Source organism: Microtus ochrogaster, chromosome 16, assembly GCF_000317375.1.
Source record: "Microtus ochrogaster isolate Prairie Vole_2 chromosome 16, MicOch1.0, whole genome shotgun sequence".
NCBI lineage: Eukaryota > Metazoa > Chordata > Mammalia > Rodentia > Cricetidae > Microtus > Microtus ochrogaster.
In genome coordinates, this window is record NC_022018.1 from 27,538,423 (window position 1) to 27,560,138 (window position 21,716).

A 21,716-nucleotide genomic window follows, 5' to 3' on the forward strand; every position below is an offset into this window, starting at 1 on the left:
ATTTCCCTACAGACGTCCTATAGGTCAGCCGGCTGTAGACAATCCTTCACTGAAACTCTTCCAAGATGGTTGACTCTAGGTTGTGTCAAGCTCATGATTAAAGCTGACCATCACAGACGCCTACTTACATTTTTAATGGATTATTTTTGTTTGTGGTATGTGTGTGTGTGTGTGTGTGAGTGTGTGTGTTTGCGCGCACGTGTGCTCAGGCGGGTGGGTGCATGTAAGTGTGTGCATGTGGAAGGTAGAGGCTGACACTTTATATCTTCCTTACTTTCTATATTTTGAAACATTGTTTCTGACTGAACCCAGAGTTTATTGATTCTGCTAGAACTGACTGGCCACCCAGTACTGGGAATATAGGCATTTATGCTACATCTGGCTTTGTTTTATGTGGCTGCTGGGACTCAAACTCGGGTCCTCCTGCTTGTGCAGCAGGCACGTTATCAACTGGGTCATTTCTCTAGCCCGGGACGCTCACTCTGCAGTGCCCTGTGAGCCCTCACGTGTAGCCCCTGTAGCCGACATTGTTTGAAGACTGAGTGAAGGAGGCCCCATTAGAATAAAAAAGTTGCTGTGGAAGATGGCAGCTGCCTCCAGCTCTGCTATTTTCTCCTGCAGTGCCCATTATTCCCAACATGTCTAATATCTTAGTATTGGGGTATGAATCTGATTTCAAAAAATGAGTATTTCTTACGCTGGGGCAGCGATTTGTGTCAGATTTCAATCTATTTAGAGTGAAAACCAATGAAGTGTGGTTGAAAAATGGAGAGTAAATTGCTGTCCTAATCAAGGTGAGCCGGACCTTGTGCTGATGGTAGAGGGTACCATTCCAGGGACCTTCTGCCCCAAACAATCAGGCCATCTCATTTGATGAAGGGAGGAGGCAGGCCTCGTCTGTTCTTAGGAAGGCTGGGAGTCGGCTGGTGAGAGCGGGAAGAAGGTACTTAGCCAGTCATTATTAGCAGAATGAGCTGGTTGACAAGGTGACCATAAATAAAAGGGTTGATGGTAGCACTTGGCACTTACCCCTGCTTTTCATCTTCAAAGCCATCCGCAGACGTGTGTGCTCCTCAGTCTCTTGTGATTCCTGGCTGTTTGCACTTGGCTTCGTAGGAAGAAGTTATGATTTTTTTTTCAGAGATCAAATTTGGGTTCCAAACTTGGTTGCGCTTGGTTTATAATCCTTTGAGATTTTCCTCTTTGATTGGAATCTTTCGCAAGGTCTCAGGTCGGTATCCCGAGCTCATTACGGAGTTCCTAGTGTCGAGTGGGTTTCTAGCGTGTAGCGAGCAAGCGGTATAGCCGCGATTCAGGCCTGCAGGACTCCACAAGTCCTTAGTGTAAATCTTTGCCTTTTATTTTACCTTTTCTCCCCCTTGAGTTGGGGGCATAAAATAAAGAACTGCAAAGTAAGCACAAATCCAGTGAGCCTTTGGAAAAATAAAGTGTGCGGGAAGCTAATGGCGGAGCCAGAGAAGAGGCCAAGGAAACACTCCTGATGGTAGGTAGGTTAGGAAGGCAAGGATATCGTTAAAAAAAAATTAAAGCGCTGTAAAATAAAAGGAGAAATGGCGGTGGTCCAGCCTTTGAACTAATGAATATTAGAATGGAAGAGAAAATGGGAGTGATGAAATTAGCACTAATTCTACAAAGTGCTCTAGAATAGAAGAACGGGGTGCCTCTGAACCCTCAACTAGATTGCCATAGACAGTGCTCTAGCATATGTGGGCAACGTAAAGCCCCGGGTTTCAGATGGCATCAGGGCTCTCCAGGGTGGAGGCTGGCAGAATGTGGAGGGATTCTGGCCCCCCCTTTTGAGGATGTTTCCTCATTGAAGAGGAAAATTCTTTTACATTACGTTTTTATTCATTTTGTGTGTGTGTAAGTTTGTGTGTGTGTGTGTGTGTGTGTGTGTATGTTGTGTGTGCACACGTGCACAGTATATCTGTAGAGATCCCTCCTCCTACCAGTGGGTCCCGGAGATTGAACTCTGGCCATTAGACTTGGCAGCGGTTGCTTTTATCATGCTAGCCACCAACTTAAGATATCTTTATCCGCTTAAACGATAGGTCAAGATAACGAGAGCGCGTTACAAACATTTTCAGCCAGACAAGACCTGGCAAATTCTCCATGCAGCCCTTTCTGAGGAAGCTACCTGGAGTGTGCTCTAACACCTATGTCCAGTTAGGGAAGTTCCAGGGTAGATCCCAGCGGACAAAGGGACACTGCCACAGTTAGTGAACACTGCCACGAGTGAAAATGAATACTATTTTCATGCTAAATTTATTCTTTTATTTTGTATGTGTGTATGTGTATGTACGTGAATGTGCGTGTGGAGGACATAGGTCAACATTAGGTGTCTTCCTCTGTTACCCTCAATCTTGTGTTTTGAGAGGGAACCTAGAGTAAGCTCACTGATTGGCTAGACTTCCTGTGCAGTGAGCTCCAGGAATCTACCTGCTTCTGCCCTTAGCTCCTTACAGAGTGCTAGGGTTACAGATGCCTGTCACCTAGCTTGCCTGCCTTCCTTCCTTCCTTCCTTCCTTCCTTCCTTCCTTCCTTCCTTCCTTCCTTCCTCAATCCCTCCCTCCCTCCCTCTCTCTCTCCTTTTTTTCTTTTGAAGCATGTGCTGGGATCTGAACTCAGGTCTCATGTTTTCGTGGTAGGCACTTTATAGACGGAGCCGCCTATCTCCCCGGCCCCTGTATTCTTTGTTTTGTTCTGGAGAGGCTCTGCAATTGCAGTTTTGCTGGCTTTTTTTATGCTCTTCAGAGTTAGCTCAGGCAATGGGTGATTTTTGTTCCATTTTCTTGTGAAATTGAAATGTCTCAATGAACACATCAATGCATGCTGTATTTCTTTTTTAAACCAGAGATGGCATTTGCAATGCGAATAGTTTCTTCAGCAAAAACTTTTCCTGCTTGATAATAAGCAATAAAAACATTACTCTATTCATTATACAACCATTTTCCCCTCCTTCAAAGAATTGTAACAGCATGATAAAATGCTCTCTATATAATGCTAGATGGAAATTGGGTTAGATTTTGAATATTTTATGAACTCACAGAAATATGTACCAAGACGCCATCTTGAGAAGATAGAAATACACGGAAATGATTTTCCTAGGTGTTAGGGTTAAAAGTGACCTTCATTTGCCGTTGTATTTAATTTTATTTTCCTGGATTTCTGCCATGACCGCCTTTACAATTTATGCAGAGACAAAAACCGTAAACATTGTTGAAAACCTGAAAACGTAACATGCAATTTTCCAAAAGAAGAATTTTTTTCAGCCATAGGAGAGGACATAAAAAAAAAGGTTAGCGAGGCTGGGATGGTTGCTCACTGAGGAAGATGCTTTCTGTGCAATCATGAGAACATGAATATTACCCCAGCTTCCCCATAAGCTGTGCTTGTAATCCTGTCTGGGAGGAGGTGGAGCCAGGCAGGTCCCTGGTGCTTAGTCACTGGAGTGATTTAGTGGGCACCTGGGACACTGCCACCTGAGCTTGGCTTCCATATGCATTCACGTACACTCACTTCCACACCCTTGTACACACACGTGCACATGTGCAAGCACACATCCCTTACAGAGAGAAAGGCTTGGAGTGACGTGAGGTCTAACTCTCCCGCTTATCCTGGGGATTTTCTCTTTGTTGCCAATATGGTTCCCTTGGTGTTCTATTTAGAATGACCCCTTTGGTACATGTACATCACCACCGGCTGCCTTATGGAATACCCTTCCATGGTGTCTTGTGAGAATCAAATGAATACAGAGTTGAGTCACTGTGGAGTCACAGACTTTTATCAACACCTCCCCCCATACGTGGTACAGGAGCCACTGAAACCTGATTTATTAATAGTTACATTCGCGTACCCTCCCCCCTGTTTTCAGAAAAGCTATGTGTAGGACCATATTTTTCAGGTGGGATTTACTAATTTACTAACAAACAAGAAAAGTGATTGTAGTGTTAGCGTCACACAAAAGGTTGGTTTCTAGGATTGCTTCTCCTTTGACATTGTCTGCTATCAAAGCCAGCACACTTGGTAACGGTTAATGTTGGAGAAAGCTTGTCACGTGCTACTACTTGAGGGAAATGGGGTCATCTGTCGTTTCGTAGGCTTTGAAATCCCTAGTTCTCCTTTAACAAGCTTGACATTATTAAATTCAATGAATAGTTTCTTTAAGAGAGCCAAGAATTGGTGGTGGTTTAGGGTGTGTCCCTGAGTCTCAAGTGTGGCTTCCCAGTACTAGGGTGTCTGGGAGTATGCAACTGTTGGACTTTTGTGGATGTTTAAGGTGTGTGTGTGTGTGTGTCTGTGTGTGTGTGTGTGTGTGTGCGTGCGTGCACACATGTGTGGATGTGTCCTCGTGTATACATACACACACCTTGGTTTTTTGTTTGTTTATTTAGTTGAGAGCTTTTATTGTACAAAGTATGATGTGCAGTTGAATTGGAGGTTGCTCTCTGCCTTGGAGTTTGGCTTTGGTTCCCTATGCTCAAGGCTGCTCAGTTGCTGTTGCGCTTGGTGTGTGTTCTTCCAGGATCAAGGTGTGTGCTTTCATAGAAAATCTTGCTTTTGAGTCTTTGTCTGGCAATTCTTTTTCTGGATTTTTTTTGTAGATGTGTATTTACAATGAAACCAACATCCTAAAGTCAACATGATAAATCCTCCTACTCCAGTATCATATGATCTTCAAGTTTGGTTACCGGGAAATGTCCAAGTCTGTGCACGGTAGATCTCAATGAGCTGTATGACATTGAGTCTCTCAGGGAATGCTTTCAACCTGTAGAACTCCTGGGAGTTCTCAGCTGTTGGAGTGAGCTCAGTCTCCAGTCTGAGCCTATCCCTTCCCTGGACTACCCTCCCCGCCGCTTTTTTTGAGAAAGGGGCTTTCTTAGAGAGCTCACCAAGTAGGCTTTCAGGCCCCAGAAGTCTGTTTGTCTTAGTCTTTGCAGTGCTGGGATTGTGTAAGTGCCACGTGCCTGGCTTTTCTGTTAAATGCTGTCCGGTCTGGAGATTGGATACTAGCCGATCTTCATGCTTGCAAGGCAAGCTATCTCCCCAACTGCAGATATTTAAATATCCATTTGCTCTAATGAAGTCACCCATAGTCTCAGTACTTGGGAGGAGGAGGGAGGGAGTTCATGAAATCGGGTGTCATTCTTGGCTATGTAGAGAGTTTGTGACTAACCTGAGCTGCCTGAGACTATATCTCAAATCTTCCTTCCCCTAACCTCCCTCCCCCCAGTGCTAAAATTAAAATCCAGATCTTTAGTTACACTAGCTATATTTCACGTGCCAGCAGCCACATGGGCTGGTGGGTAAACTGTCACCAGGTAGGTATAGAAAGTTCATTTGGATGGGGTTGGCGTTCCAAATCGATCCTTCCATCCTTCTGGTTTTAGAGTTTTCTGGTATCATCCAACGAGTGTCCCTCTGTACTCATTTTCTCCCCGACAAAGCTTTGCTTGACTCGTGTTGGAATTAGGTGTATTCTGTGAGCACACTCCAAATGAAGGAGAGCGGCTGGATGAGGCTAAGAGAGGAAGAAGATTTATTGTATTAAATGGGATTCACGTAAAATGATAGTCTGATGGAGAAAATACACAATTAATACTGAAGAGGCATCATAGATTCTCAGCCTTTTAGAGTTGAAAAGGATCTTTGATTGCACGTAATCAAACCTCTTATTTAGCTGATGAGAAATTTGAGGTACAGAAAGGTTAATTTATGTCCCACAGCTAGATAATGGCTCAGTTATTCCACATTCAAGTTAATGGTTCTTTTCACAGGACTGAGGAGACTTTGCAGTAAGTTCTCTTACTGTAGTTTTCTGGCTCCTCGGCCTCGGAGGAGGGAAGAGCCGATTGCGTGGCCTGGGCTCACTGTAAGAAAAGGAAGTTACCCTTTTAGAAGTGCAGCTCGCTGGACTTTCTTTATACATGTCTTTGGAAAAAAAGAATTTTACCGCATTTCAATAGACATTTTCAACTTTGGTCTTGAAATCATAGAGTTTATTTAAAAATAGGAGTCAAAAAGGGATAGGAGTGTAGCTTAGGGAGGGTTTATACATGAGGGTGCACACACACTCACACATACACGCACACACACACTCACACATACACGCACACACACCTCACACATATACGCACACACACTCACACACATTGAAAAGGAAATATACTTTCTCATAAAAATAGCTCCTTTTGTGGGTTGGAGGTGAGACCATTGTTGTTAGAAAAGGATTTCATTTTAAAAATATCCTGTTATTAGCCAGGCATGGCCACCATGCCTGTAATCCTAGTATTTGGTGCCTCAAAGCCAGAGGATCAGAAGTTCAAATCCAGACTTGGTTGCATAGAGAATTCGAGGCCCATATGGGTTCTATGAGATCCTGTGTAAAACAAACAACAAACAAAACCTCAAGCAAAATATCTTCATGTGAATGAGTGAGTGCATGCCTGAGTTCTTGTATGAGTGTGCATGCGTGTGTGTGTGTTTGTGTGTGCCTTTTTGTTTTTGTGCATAGTTGGGGTGGAACTCAGGGCTTCTCACATGCTAATGAACACTTAAGCAGTAAGCCAGTTTCCAGTTTAAAATACCCCATTTTTATTTTGCTAAGCTTCATGGATCAATGCGTTGTCCCTAGTAAGACTCGACCTTCCATCCCATTTAAAGTAAAATAGATTTTTTTTTTAAAAAGGGAAAGTAAATAGAAATTTCTGTGAAGTCGTGGGCCATTCTTATATTTTATAGTCTTCCCCCAGAACTATCTATTTCCGTAGTGGCTAAGAGCTGACTGCATGGTGATTTATTCTTGCCTCAGCGGCTACATGCTGTGAAAAGATCGTATTGTGTTAGGATTATTTCTACTGGGTTCTGTTGATTACACCTTTCAAATATTTCTTGAGCTTGTTTTCTTTATGACTTCTCCACGGCTTTAGTTTTACCCCTTACCCGTTGCCTGCACGCACGCTCTTGTTTACAGTCTGCTCCTGTTGGTCAGCTTCCCGAAGCTGTGACAAAATACTTGAGAAAAACAAAACAAATGGAAGGAAGTGTCCTTCTGGCTCCTGGATTCATAGTGTGTGGTGAAGAAGCGGAGGCTGAAGGCTGTCACCATCATTCTCAGGTCTTCTCCACCTTATTCAATGAGTCAAGGTCCCGCAAACAAACCCAGAGCTCTGCAGTGAGGCTCTCTGTGCCAGCCTGCTTGCTCTGGGTCTCCCTTTCTCCACTTTCCATGGTTCCATGGGTGGGATTATGGGCAGGCTGCCCTTCCTGCCCGGTGTTTATGCTGTTTCTGGGGATCTGAACTCCAGCCCTCATGTTTACATAGCAAATGCTTTAGCATCCAAGCCATCTCCACAGCCCTTGGTTTAATTGTTTTCTGTTGTATCATCACTAATGTTCCCTCTTACTCCTTGGTCATGTATCTTTATATTTGCTAGTAGCACAGACACTGAGAGAAACAATTAATAAATGGAACTTTCTGAAACTAAGAAGGACATGGTCAACAAGACAAAGCGACAGCCTACAGAATAGGAAAAGATCTTCACTAATCCCACATCAGACAGGTCTGATCTCCAAAATATACAAAGAACTCAAGAAATTGGTCATCAAAGGAACAAATAATCCAATAAAAAATGGGGTACAGACCTAAACCGAGAACTCTCAACAGAGGATTCTAAAATGGCTGAAAGACACTTACAGAAATGTTCAACATCCTTAGTCATCAGAGAAATGCAAATCAAAACAACTCTGAAATTCCATCTTACACTTATAAGAGTGTGGCCAAGATCAAAAACACTGATGACAACTTATGTTGGAGAGGATGTGGGGTAAAGGGTACACTTCCTTCATTGCTGGTGGGAGTGCAAACTGGTACAGCTGTTTTGGATTTCAGTATGACGATTTCTCAGAAAATTAGGAAACAACCTTCCTCAAGACCTAGCAATACCACTTTTGGGTATATACCCAAAGGATGTTCAATCATACCACAAGGACATTTGCTCAACTATGTTCATAGCAGCATTGTTTGTCATAGCCAGATCCTGGAAACAACCTAAATGCCCCTCAACCAAAGGATGGATAAGGAAAATGTGGTAGATTTACACAATGTAATACTACACAGCAGAAAAAAAAATAATGACATCTTGAAATTTGAGGGCTAATGGATGGATCTAGAAAACATCATATTGAGTAAGGTAACCCAGACCCAGAAAGACAAATGTCATATGTCCTCACTCATAAGTGGCTTTTAGACATAAAGCAAAAACAAACAAACAAACGAAAACAAAAAAAAAACCCAGCCTACAAGTCACAATCCCAGAGAACCTAGACAAAAATGAGGACCGTAAGAGAGACATATATGGATCTAACATACATGGGAACTAGAAAAAGACAAAATCTCCTGAGTAAATTGGGAGCATAGGGGCCATGGAAGAGGGTAGAAGAGAAGGGGTGCAGAGGAAAATATATAGCTCAATAAAAACAATAAAAAACCCCCAAACCCATAAGCCTCTGTGCTTAGAGAATATTGAATGGAAAAGATAATCCAGTTGTTTGGAGGTGTCTTGTATCTTTGATTGCCATCCTCTTTGCTTATTCATGAGCAAGATGCCTAGATTGCTATTTAATAAACCACTTAAGATGGTCTTACACTCTCCAGTCTAAAGCAAACATTTTCGTCCTTTGTATTTTGTTCGGGAAATAGCCTGGGCTCCTTCCAACAGTGTTTGGTGTGTTTTGATGCAACAGGTGGGTAAATAAATATGCACGGAATTAAATTCCAGTGCTGGGTGCTTGGCACAGCCTCTTCCTGGTGACTGGAGCTGTTTTCACACTTTCTTGCCATTGCACAAAGGATTCACCCCCCCCCACACTTGCACACACACACACACACATATCAAACAATTACTGTTTTTATTCTATTTTTTTTAATTGAAAATAGATTCTTCTCTCCTACATCTGGACGACAGTTCGCCCTTCCTCCACTCCTCCCAGTTCCTCCCCACCTTCCCTCTCCACCAGATCTGCTTCCCCTTTATTTCTCAGATTCACACTCTTGGACGAACTTACAGCTGCTCAGAGATCTGTTCTCTGGGAAAGAAATGTTAATAATCCTGGAGGCAGGCACATGTGCATGCGGTGTTAAGGAGGTGATCTTCTTGGACCACTTGCTAACATGTGAGCTACACATTATTCTGCTGCTAGTCATACATGTATCATGTTCCTTGTAGTTTAGCCTTTTTCTTTGCTTTAGTTTTTACCTATACGTGAAATATATTAATTATATACATATATAAATTTTAAAATTTATCTGTAATGCAATATGTAAGTATATAAATTGAAAAAAATCTTAGAAAGGACACACGTGTCCCAGTCTGGCCTTGAACTTGCTATGAAGCCAAGAATGACCTTGATTCTCTGATTCTCTTACTTTCCCCGCACAAGTGCTGAGTGCTGGGATTCCAGGCATGCGTCATCACCTCTGGTTTCTGATCCTAGGCAACCACTCTCCCAACTGAGTTACATTCTTAGCCCCAAATAAATAATGATTTAAAAATGCAGCTAGGTCAGTAGCAGGGGTGAGGAACAAGAAGGGGAGGGGAAGAGGGGGAGTGGTGCCAGCGTTTGATTCCAGGAGACAGAGACAGGAGGATCTTAAAGGGAGTTCCAGGACAGCCTGGTCTATAGAGGGAGTTCCAGGACAGCCAGGGCTACACAGAAACCCTGCTCCATGGCTGTGCTATGTACCAGAGCTGAGCATGCTGGCCTTTTTTAATATTGGTCCCTGTGTCCATGGTCTCTGGCATAAATGAACTATGTTGTAGGATTCTATGGGACCTGCCTTAATGTTGTCTTTTTCTCTTCTCAGACATAACAGAATGTAAGTGCGGAGTGGCAAAGTTTTTGCATAATGGGGAAATTCTTACGTATTTCTAATTTGTGAAAATAAACAAACCTGTGCGCCATTGTTTTAATAACTGTTCTCAGTCTCCACTCACTGTGAGGAGGATGACTTCTTACCGAGTCAGGAATGCCTGGGGGTGCTGAGGTGGGTTTGCAATGTCACATCCCCAAGGGAGAGAAGGCTCGCTAGCTGATATCAGCGTGGGGGATTGGTACTTAGATTGTACTTGGCGAAAAATGTGTCCATGTTAGTGGCGCTAATGACCTCTAGAAAACAGCTAGTTTCCTTTGCTGCTGATGCTCTGTAGAGAACTGATGTGCCGTCATTTGGCCTAACTCTGGTGTTTCCAGCTGGCAACTGCCCTACCCTGCTTCTGAAATGTTGTAGTGAGCTGGTGGCTACTCTGCTCGGGTTCTGCTATTTTAGGAGAGTTAAGTGAGTTGATATGATTAATCTGTATAAAGTACTCTGATCTTTTGGTTTTTGGTTGTCTGTAGGTAACCTGCTGCAGAATGAACTAAGGGAAGAGGACATACACTCGTAAGCGTGGAGAAACATTTGGCAGTTTCCAAGATGCAAAACTCATCCTCTACATTGGAAAAGAAAACCGGCCCAGCAAATGGGAATGGGGATCTTGATTCAGGTAGGATTCTATATATATATATATATATATATATATATATATATATATATATATTTAATAAAAATTTGGCTCATTGACCAGTATTTCTTGAGATGTTCAGGAACAATGGGGGTGCATTTTTCAAACTTGTCTGCCACCAGTTCTTGGCCTTTGCTGTCCTAGCCAAGCCATATATCTACAGATATGGCAGCTTTCAAGTTATGAAGAGTTTTGACCAATATTAATATCGATCATACACACAGAGCAGGCTAGGTTATAGCATGACAACACAGTACTTCTAAGTCTCGGTGTCTTTTGCTAGTAAATGTCTGTGAGTGTCTGTGCTGTCTCGACAGCTGTCATGGTACTCTCATACTTAGCGACTGGATCATCCCTCAGTGCTGGACTCAGCAGTGTTAGGGTAGTTTCTCTAGGAAGAGAAGAGCTGGGGGATAAGACATCACTGACACACCCCCCAAGGTACCGAGCATGGCTGGTCATGTGCATTTGTGTCATGTAATTGGATAAAACAAAGCAGAACAAAACAAGAAAACAAAACCAGATTGTGTTTGATTGGATTTTAATATTTAATAAATTTATAAATGCATCTCTAAAAATATTTATGCACTGGTATATTTTTAAAAGATACTTTTCCCCCCTGAAAATAGAATTGCATGATTTATACATCAGCAAATTAAATAAGGGCAAGGGAGCCCTATGAATCATTAATGTTTGCTACAGTGAATTCACACAAAAAGCTTCCCGTTAACTTAGGGGAAGAGGTGACCATTGTCTAATGAAATTAGCAAGTTTGTCTTCACTTTAAAATAATGGAGAGAGAGAGAGAGAGAGAGAGAGAGAGAGAGAGAGAGACTGACTGTGTTCACTCATATGCCATGTGATCATGTAAAGGTAATAGCCAGAGGACAGCTTGGAGGAGGCAGGTCTCTCCTACCATGTAAGTCAGGGAAACTAAACTCAGTCTTCAGCTTCAGGCTTGGGAGCCAGTATCTGTATCTGCTGAGCCATCTTGAGGGTTCCATTTCTGTGTTTTGATCAAACTAGTCAATGATGGAATCAAAGATTGCCTGTATCATTGGATTTGTTAGATCAGGTTTCTCCATTCTATTTTTCTCTGCAAAACGGTAAAAAGTGAATATTAGAATAGGATAAAGGCATGTAGTGTCTGCTTCAGGATCAGGCTGGGGCCAGCCCCCTAGTTCTTCTACATGTATAGAATGAGTAAGGAACATCTATAAGCACAGCCGGAACCTTGTCCCCTTCAGAGATACCTTCTGAGAGGTCCTCTCCCCACAAGGCTGAAGACTCATACTAATAATTCTTTTGTTGAAATATAAATTCTCTCTCTCTCTCTCTCTCTCTCTGTGTGTGTGTGTGTGTGCAAGCGTGTACATAAGGTACTGTCCACCTTAATTATTTTATTGGTTGTTAATGATTCAGGCAGAAGTTTGCGGGTCATGTGTGGGGGTCAGAGGACATCTTTCATGCTCAGGTCATCAGGATTCTGCCACGTGCACTTTCACCCACTGAATTTTTTCATCGGCTCCCCACAAAGGTCTCTTGCTTTCTGCTGCTTTGCTTGAATGGCTAGCCTGCAAGTCTCAAGGATCCTCTTTCTCTCTCTGCCTCTCCGGCACCAGGATGAAGGGCATGCACCACTATACTTGGCTCTTATGTGGTTGCTGGGAATCCAAACCCAGGACCTCAAGGTTGTACAGCAAGCACTTCGCTGACCTGAGCGTCTCTTCAGCTCCAATTACATTTTCTTTTAATGATGCTGGAGATTGAACCAATGGCTTAGAGTGTGCTAGGCAAGCACTCTGGTACGACCTACGTGGCCCCACTGCCGCCCCCAGTCTATTTATATCTGCTCAGTAAAGTTATGTTGCACTTTGGAAGTTCCTGGGCATTTCCTGTATTTTTTTTCTCGTGCATCCTGTGCACGCATTGCTGTCTGCGGCTGTGTCATTTTCAATGATAAGTTTTAATTTTCACACCGCTGCCATATTTCTCTCTAGCGTAATAGATTCTGAAGCTCATTACTGATAATCTACTGTCAGGAAATTATTCGTACTGACAAGTTCTTCAGAATGATATCACAGTCTGGGGGATTCCAGGCAGAAAACCCATCGTAGATACTCATTCATGATTTGTTCTTTACTCTCGTGTAGTTGGATGGTTTAAATCATACAAGATGTTCTTATCTTTAATACTAAGATGGCTGAATAATTCTAAGTTACGTTTATAATTTGCAGCTTCTGATCAAGGCTTTTTCCCACTGCGCTAAGGGCTTATGTGTCCCTGTTTCTTAGTATTTCAATATGTTTGTGATTAGGAGGCTTTGATAGTGTTACAATTTCTTTAGATTAAGTTAAAAATTTTGTGCATGAATTTCATACATGAGTACAATGTATTTTCATCGATACCTCTCACCTTTTTCTACTTCTGGTTCCTTCTGTGTTCCCCCATTGCCTCTTTCAAGTTTATGTCTTTTTTTTATTCATAATGATTGTTGGTGTTCCTATATACCCTGTTGAGTCTCAATAAAATTACCTGTATATACTTGAGTGGAGAGCTGACCACTTGGGCTCAGGCAAACTATCAGGGGGCTTTTCCCAGAAAAAAAGTCAGCCCCTTTTTTGGTAGCCATCTACTGCTTGTAGTTCTTCAATTATGGGTGGGGTCTATGTGCCCTTCCCCCGTGCATACTGGAATGTTGGCTGGTGTGGTCTTGTGTGGACAAGCATATTGTCAGCAGTTCCTGGGTGCAGTATAGTGCCTCAAATTTTAGAAGAGAGTCTAAAACTTTATAGACTGCAAGACTGACTTTATTCCCCGAATCACGTCTAGATATGATCATTAAAACTGATAATAACATGGTCAAGTATGGTGCTTCAAGTCATTATCTTTTTTCAACCCGCTGATGCATGAAGTACCTTCCTTTCTAGAGTCATTTGCTGAGACATCTGGTCGTGTGACTCTCTGGGCATGCTTGGGGATGCTCAGAACTTCTTTTTGCTTTCTGGTTATTGTTGTTTTGTTTTGTTTTGGGGGGTTAAGATTCAGATGAGCTTTCTGGATGTGAAAAATAAGGCATATTTGATATATTTTAGCGGGTTCTGAATGGACTTGTGAATTGGGACAACAGGCAGGTAAGCGCGATTTCTGTTGATAAGCGCTCATACTTCGGAGCCCTCACATGTTAGTTGACTTTAATCTTCAATGCCCAGTAAAGCGACTGCTTTTCAGGCTTCATCTTACAGATGAGGAGACTGGATAGCAAGGTGAAGTTGCCTGAGTGCTGTGTTGGAAGCAGGCTGAAGTCTCAGGTCCTGGATTGGTGCACTGATGTCATCAAGAATCCTGACCTCCCCTGCCCCCCACTGAGATTCCTCTTTCTTCTTTTCTCCCGACCCTTCTCTCTCTGCTACTGGACACATGATGGCCTCTCCTTAGCAAGTGACAACACTTATTAGACTGTAGCTTGCCGGGCTCTGCTTGGGCCTTTGAGAGAGGGAGATTGTGAGCTCGAAGTCAGCCTGGGTTACAGAGGACAAGACTACCCCAGGAACTTGGTGAAACCTTGTCTCCAAAAAATGTATGTATGGGGATTATAGTTCATTGCATGGGATGTGTGAGGCCCCAGGTTAAACCCCCAGTACAGAGTGAGAGAGGGAGGAGGGAGAGAGAACACAAGTGAGTCTATACGGCTCTCTCCTGAGAAAACTAGCCTGTCTGATAAAGGGGCAGAACGTTAGTCTGGTGACTTCAGGGCCTTCCCCTTTGCTACTTAATTCTGCCCACACTGTGCGTCTGTCCACTGTGTGCCCCTGTCCACTCTGCCCACTCTGTGCCTCTGCCCACTCTGTGCCTCTGCCCACTCTGCCCTCTCTGTCCATTCTGTGCCTCTGCCCACTCTGCCCTCTCTGTCCACTCTGTGCCTCTGCCCACTCTCTCTACTCTGTGCCTTGTCCACTCTGTCCACTCTGTGCCTTTGTCCACTCTGTTTACTTTGTGTCTCTGTCCACTCTGTGCCTCTGTCCACTCTGCCCATTCTGTGTCTCTGTCTACTCCATCCACTCTGGCCTTCTGCTGTGTCCACTCCGTCCACTCTGCCTCCTGCTGTGTCCACTTTGTCCACTCTGCCTCCTGCTGTGTCCACTATGTCCACTCTGTCCACTCTGCCTCCTGCTGTGTCCACTCTGTCCACTCCGTCCACTCTGCCTCCTGCTGTGTCCACTCTGTCCACTCCGTCCACTCTGTGGCTCCATCTGCTATGTCCACTCCGGCTGATTCACCTCCTTGCAATGGTAATTCTTCCATGCGATAATCCCTGCTGGGACTGAACCAAATAGTTTTTTCTTTCTTTCACTTTTGACTTTTCCTAAGGAAAGCTCAAATCTTAGCAGGGATCAATAAGTCAGATGGGAAGCCTGTTCTGAAATAAGATAAAAGGACACACCCTCCCTGAAACAAAGAGCTTGTATGCCTGAAGTAAGCGCAGTTGAACACATAGTCCAGGAACCTCGGGTCTCCCCAGCAGGCAGAGCCTCCCAGCAGCCACCAAAGGCCCATAGGAATGAAGCCCGCCGAAATTCGATGGCTGGGCTTCTGAGTGTCTTCACTCAGAATAAAAGCGAGCAGAGCAATGTGGGGACCCCATAATAAGTGGGTTCTGAGACATGGTTTGTGCAGGCCTATTCAATATAATTTCCCAATGGAGCCTGTGGTATTGTACGTGCAGCCAAGGCCAGCCTCTGAGTAAAAAGAAGGAAGCTGAACACACGGGCTTGAGTTTTCCCAAATTATAAAATAATCATAGGGCCAGAAAGATGGCTCAGGCGGGAGAGCCCTTGACTTTCAAGCACGAGGACATGGGATGAAGACCCAGAGACCATGGGAAAAAAGCCAGTGTGCTTGTCACCCGATGATCCCTCGGGCCTGCTGACCAGCCACACTGTCGTAATTGATGAGCTAGTGAGAGACCCTGCCTGAAAAACAAGATGGACGGCTCTTGTTGAGTGACAGTTGACACTGGCCTCTGCCCAGTTTGCAGACATGTTCACATAGGCAAACAGACATACACATGTGTGCACGCAAAGACTGCATGTGTGTCTTAAATATACTTCTCTCTGTCTATATTGTCTGTGTGTTAAGAGACAGGGCTAATTATGGGATCGTGCTTTGCTTGCTTGAATGTATCATCCTGCCTCAGCCACCTGAGTGCCGTGCCTGGCTCTCACCGGGGACACATCAAAGAAGTAGGTCTCCTTTATTGGGGAGAACGTGAGTCTACACACAGAAAAATCCAGGGTTTGCTTTTCATTCTGAGAACCAGTTCTCCTGGGTCGACGTTAAAGCCCACACCGCCCATTGCCCCTTCGAACTCCAGGCTGCGATAGTGTGTTCAGTCAGATCTATGGGGGACTGGCGGCTGTAGTTCCTGCCTGAGTTACTTAGAGTGCTGTTCACGGTTGCAATATTTCCTCTCCTGGTGGATGGAGGAGCTACCGGGATCTGGAGATGATTTAGTGCCTTCTTCCTATCTCTGTTCACATTTCAAAACTTACCTAGCATGTGAGAGATTGTCTTCGGTACAGTTTGGTTCGTGTGGAATCTGCCAGGTCTCAGAGCCTGGTATCGTGGCAGTTACAGTAAGGCTTTAATAGCCCGCCAAAGTCAGGCTTTCTTCAGGTTGTAACCTGAGCTGTTCTTAGACCTTATTAAGAAAAGGATGCATGGGGCACTTGTTTATTATATTTTTATTCTAAAGTCACTTGTGTTCCAGCTTTTCATAAGACATTCTCTGTATGTTTATTCTGGAATATTCTGGTCCCACAGATAGCTTTCTGTTAAAAAAAACAAAACAAAACAAAAAGCGAAACGAAACTGGACTGCTGTTTAATGAATATGCCTGTTTTCTTTGTGAGGTGTGAAATGCTCATAGTAGCTTTTCATAGTGGGTTTTCATGACGTCATGGGGAAATGTCTCCACCAGCTCATTTATGGCGGAGGGGACTGTCAGAGTCTCCTTGGTCAAATGTTTGTGGGTTGAAAAGGTTTATGGATCAGCTGTAAATATTTTCTCTGGCTTTATGAGATCTCTCATAAACAGGGTGTGTGTTTACCTATTGCTCACTGGACGTGCCTTTAGAACATCGACTGTCTGGGACACAGGCGCGGGGAGGGGCTGCGTGTGGCAGATTTTAACAGGCTGTGTTATGACTGAACCTAAGTTTTGTATATGTCTTTATTGTTCCAACAGCAAGGCTATTGTTATTGTCCAATGCTGGACATACAATATTTGTGTTTTGGGTCTGACACATCATTTATTTTTCTGTAGTGTTTTTGTTTGTCAGAACGACTGCATTCTGTCTGCTAGCTTCTGTGTGTCTCAGATGTTCCAAGTCCTATATCTTACTTGCTTAGGTTGGGGCTTGGGACCTAGAAACTTTTTTGAGAGGCATGGATGTGTTCTCTTGGGTGTTTGTGTTCTCTTAAGTGTCTTTATTGGTATATACTCCAGAGGCAGTTTAAGGAACTTAGATGGCAATATTTAAGGTTATTACCTCCCAAGAGCCTCTTTAACTGGGCCTGGTGGTGCAGGAATATGCCATTTCAGCTTCTTGGGATGCTGAGGCAGGAGGATTGCAAATTTAAGGCCTGGTGTGGGCTGCAGGGTGAGTAGTGAGAACTTGTTTTAAAAAGTAATATTAGCATTTTCTGATTAAAAAAAAGTAAGATTAGCATTTTCTCTTTATAAAATAAAGTACCATTTTCTATTAATTTCCTGGACTATGTAGAATATAACAAGACAATACCTTTTCTTTCTGATAACTGAAAACATTGTTAGTAGAAAAAAAGGCAGCATAACCTCTAAAGAAAACCTTTCTTTCCACAAACCTCCTGGTCCTAATCCTTCTGGGTCACCTGAGTGCATATAGCACTTCAGGGAGGACCACACGCCCGAGACAGCACTTTCTCTTTACCAGTGGAATCGGGTGTGAGTTGTGAAAGATGTGTGGTCGAAGGTCAGCATCTTTTGAGCATTTTTGTAAGACAAGAGAAGCGGACATTTGGAGCACTCCCTTTAGGTCCCCGCACCAGCACTGCATTTTTTTACGGTAGCCTCGCGGATGGGCGGAATCATGCCAGCTGCACAGTGGTGACTCTTTCTTGTTGTTGCCGATGGAAAGGTTTGGATTTGGTTCACAGTGTGACTCACCTTGAGGCGACTGGTCACATTGTACCCTCAATCAGGAAGAAAGGAGAGATAAATGCTGGTCCTTGGCTCACTTCCTCCTTTTTATCCAGGCCAAGGCTCCAGTTCATAAAAGGTGCCAACCACATATAGGGTGAGGTGTCCCCCTTCCGGTAACCCGATCTGGGAACTCCTTCATTGGCACCCAGAGCTTTGTCTCCTGGGCGATTCCGGATACAGTCCAAGCAAACCGTGACATTATCATAGACTGCTTAACCCTAACCATTTGAAGTTATAATGTGACATTTATGCTTTCTTTATCTTACAGTGTATTATTTGATGCTTCTCAGTTATTTAATGTTTTGGCAATTTCTTTTCAGATTCCAGGCGAGTAGCACTATGTAGCTTTAGAACACTTACGACCCTGACTCTCTCTGTCTCTGTCTCTTTTGTATATGAATGTACTTTAAGAAGACAGAAAACAACTCTCAGGAGTCTGTTTTTTCTTTTCTTCAAGTGGATTCCAGGGGTTGAACTTTGGCCTCCATCTTTAGCAGCAAGCCTCTTTGCCTTCTAAGCCATTTTGTCTTGAAGGCCATTGTACGCTATGCCCTTCCCCTTGTGGGTTGAGAAACCCATATTCTATTGACTTCTGTTGGCGTGACACACCCTCTTGTTGAGGGCTTGGTGTGAGAACTCTTATATTGCAGGATATGGGGTTCTTTGGGAGGTAAGCATGTTACCACAGATGACATGGGGTCTGTCAGGCACCTGGTCTGTTCTGTTGGTAACTTGCTTGGTGGCATTAGGATGCTCAGGTACTTTGCATATGTACTTTTTGTTAATGTGTGTGTGTGTGTGTGTGTGTGTATCTGCTTCTTATCACGTGCACAGGAGCGTTTGCGGAGTTCAGAGAGGGCAGTGGGTCCCCTGAAGCTGGAATTGCAGGTGTTTGTGAGCTGCCCGATGTGGGTGCTTAGGAACTGGACTCAGCACCTCCTCAAGAGCAGCAGACTCTCTTAACCACTGAGCCCTCTTCCCAGCCCACTTTATTTCTCTTAAGATGTTACTGAAGCCACAGTTTTTATAAAACTCCGTTATTTTCCAGTCTCTAGCCTTGGTGGGTAGGTAGTTTTGTGCTTGTGTCTATCTTGGCACACACTTTGTGTTTGAAGTGTCTCTTTCCATTTCTTCCAGCCTTTCCAAACTGTTCTGTCTACCATGGCTAGTGTTAGGCTAATCTGTGTTAGCTTTAAGACAACTCTTACCCATTTGACTTGAAAGCACAAATGTTGCTTTTAATTTTGACAAGGTATCAAAGTGTTGTCTCTTCTGGTCTCTCCGTCTCTGTTCCTGTCTCTTTGTATTTCTGTCTCCTTCTCTATCTCTGAGTCTTTCTGTAAGTCTGACATCAATGCTGGCAATCACTATGCATTTGTCTTTACTTACTTGCTTAGGCAGACCTTTTCATTGACTGGAGCTCACTGATTTAGCTAGCCTGGATGGATAGTGAGCCCCAGGGAGCCTCCTGTCTCTGTCTCCCTTTGATTACATTTATGTGAGTGTTAGCCAGCATGGCTTTTCTATGAAGTTTCTGGATATCTGAACTCAGGTCTCATCTTTGGACAGCCAGCAGTGTACCAAAGGAGCCACCTCCCCAGCTCCCCTTTCCCTCCTTAAACTCAGCATTTCTCCAGCAGCAAACTGAGTTCTTTAGAGAGTTCAGCCACTTCCTTTAATGGCAGTTAATCAGTCTGTGTCTCCCAGGCATGCTTTGCCCTGGTTTTGACATTCTTGCTTTGTTTTGTTTCTACAGAGGAAGGTTCTGGCCTGGAGGAAAACGGCTTCAGCTGGGGAGACTATCTGGAAGAAACAGGCACCAGGGCGGCGCCACACTCATCCTTCCGGCATGTATGTTCAGCACTGCATGCCCTTCCGGTCTGTGGGAGGGAAGGTGAAGGATCTGTTGGGTGATTCAGGAGCCAGTCAGAAGAGAAGAATGAAGAGGAAAGGCAGATAAGATTTTACTGGAGGAAGGCGATATGGGCTAGCTGCACACAGAACAGGCCGCAGCTGGATTCTTAGAAGCCAGCGAGTTAGGCAAGAGGTTACATTCATGTCTTCTTAGTAGGTGTAGTGACTGTGCATTTTTTTAATAATGAGGTGGCATTTGGGGCTGGGACTTAGCTCAGCTGACAGAGTGCTTCCCGACTAGCATGAAACCCTGGGTTTGATCCCAGCACAGGATGTTGTGGTGCATATGTGTAATTCCAGCCCTGGGTAGGTGGCGGCAGGAGGATTAGAGTTCCATCTCAGGCTATATAGGCATCTCGAGGCGAGCCTGAGCTACTTGAGATTCTTTTTTATTTTTTTAAATATTTATTTATTTATTTATTTATTACATATGTAATATTCTGTTTGTGTGTATGCCTGCAGGCCAGCAGAGGGCACCAGACCCCATTACAGATGGTTGTGAGCCACCATGGGGTTGCTGGGAATTGAACTCAGGACCTTTGGAAGAGCATTGCCATGCTCTTAACCTCTGAGACATCTCTCCAGCCCGAGATTCTTTTTTTAAAGTGGATATTTTAGTTCTGAAAAGCCACACTGGAGTTTTCGAGGCTTTGGAGGAACGATAAATCGGGTGGGAGGAATCACGATAGATATTCTGAAAATGTCTCACAAAGGTCATTCTCCTTAATAATATCTGTTTGTATAATTTGGCTAGCATGTCCACCGGCAGACGAACAGCAGGAAATAGGAACACGAGTTCTTGGCAGATTATTCTTAGGTGCGAGCTCTTGTTTCTATAGCTCTAACATGGAGAAGATGATGTTCTCCAAATCCAAGCTCTTATGCATGGCAATTGTTTCAACAAATTTTTTTTTTTTTTGGTTTTTCGAGACAGGGTTTGGAAGACAGGTGTGGCTTTGGAGCCTGTCCTGGAACTTGCTCTGTAGACCAGGCTGGTCTCGAACTCACTGAGATCCGCCTGCCTCTGCCTCCCGAGTGCTGGGATTAAAGGCGTGCGCCACCACCGCCCGGCTTGTTTCAACAGATTAAATTTTACTTTGGAGAGACCTGCTTTCTTGTCACGTGACCTCGGCAGCAGCTCCACCTTCTTAAGCTTCTTTTTTGGCTCCTTAGCTGAAATAAGAGAGCCACACCAAGTTCTTCTCAGAAATGAATTGTTCTTTTTTATTAAATTTGTAAGATTGCACCCCTCTTTTCTTCCCTGTGCTCCTCAAGCTATGGTTTAGTGTGATCATGGTTGTAGCCATGTAGTGACGCCAAGGGCTACTTTTTCAAGCACAGCCGAAGCAATGCCCTTCTGGCTTATACTGTTAGGATCATGACCCCCCACCCCCCACCCCCAGAAGCCAGGCCGACAAGATACTGCAATGGCCTGATGATTTCCTTAAGGCAATTTGGGAAAGAAAGATGAGTGGTCGACAACTTCCCCCCTTTTTATCTGCACGGTGAAGTCATGTCTTCAGGAATGAGTCACCGCCAGTCTCTTGACTCATCACTTCTCTCGTGTGCCTTTCAGTTAAGGTAGATGCCACCCAATGGTGAAGGCCTTGATGAACACAGGCTCATTCTTCAGGATGCCTGTATTCCTGAAGGCTGATGCAGGCATCTACCCTTCCAGGTGTAGACGGTCCTGTGGGCGAGACTGAGAGGAAAGGTAGCCTCAGTCTCACAGATCACAGTTCATGGTTCCATTGTTTTCTTGGCTGGGGAATGCTAAGACCTCCAGGCTGCAAAGATTTCTTTTATTTTTGTTTTTCATCCCAGTGGTGGCTCCTGGAACACAGAAAAATTGAATTACTTGTAGCTGTGATTGAGATATGTTGCTCATTGAACTCAGGATCTTGGGAGCCTTTGTTAAAAAACACTAGCCTTCACTTTTTTTTTTTTTTTTTGGTTTTTCGAGACAGGGTTTCTCT

The 21,716-nt window shown here is 43.9% G+C and overlaps 1 protein-coding gene across 3 annotated transcripts in view; it reads left to right on the forward strand.

The window, feature by feature from the left end:
- The window catches only part of Sfmbt2 (Scm like with four mbt domains 2), a 181,052-nt gene that overhangs the window by 11,619 nt on the left and 147,717 nt on the right, over nt 1-21,716 (forward strand). For all 3 annotated transcript variants that reach the window (XM_013349026.2, XM_026783078.1, XM_026783077.1), the window contains exons 2-3: nt 10,420-10,565; nt 19,583-19,677. In XM_013349026.2, the coding sequence (XP_013204480.2) occupies nt 10,496-10,565; nt 19,583-19,677 (165 nt within the window). In that variant the 5' untranslated portion in view covers nt 10,420-10,495. The remainder of the gene's footprint in view (nt 1-10,419; nt 10,566-19,582; nt 19,678-21,716) is intronic.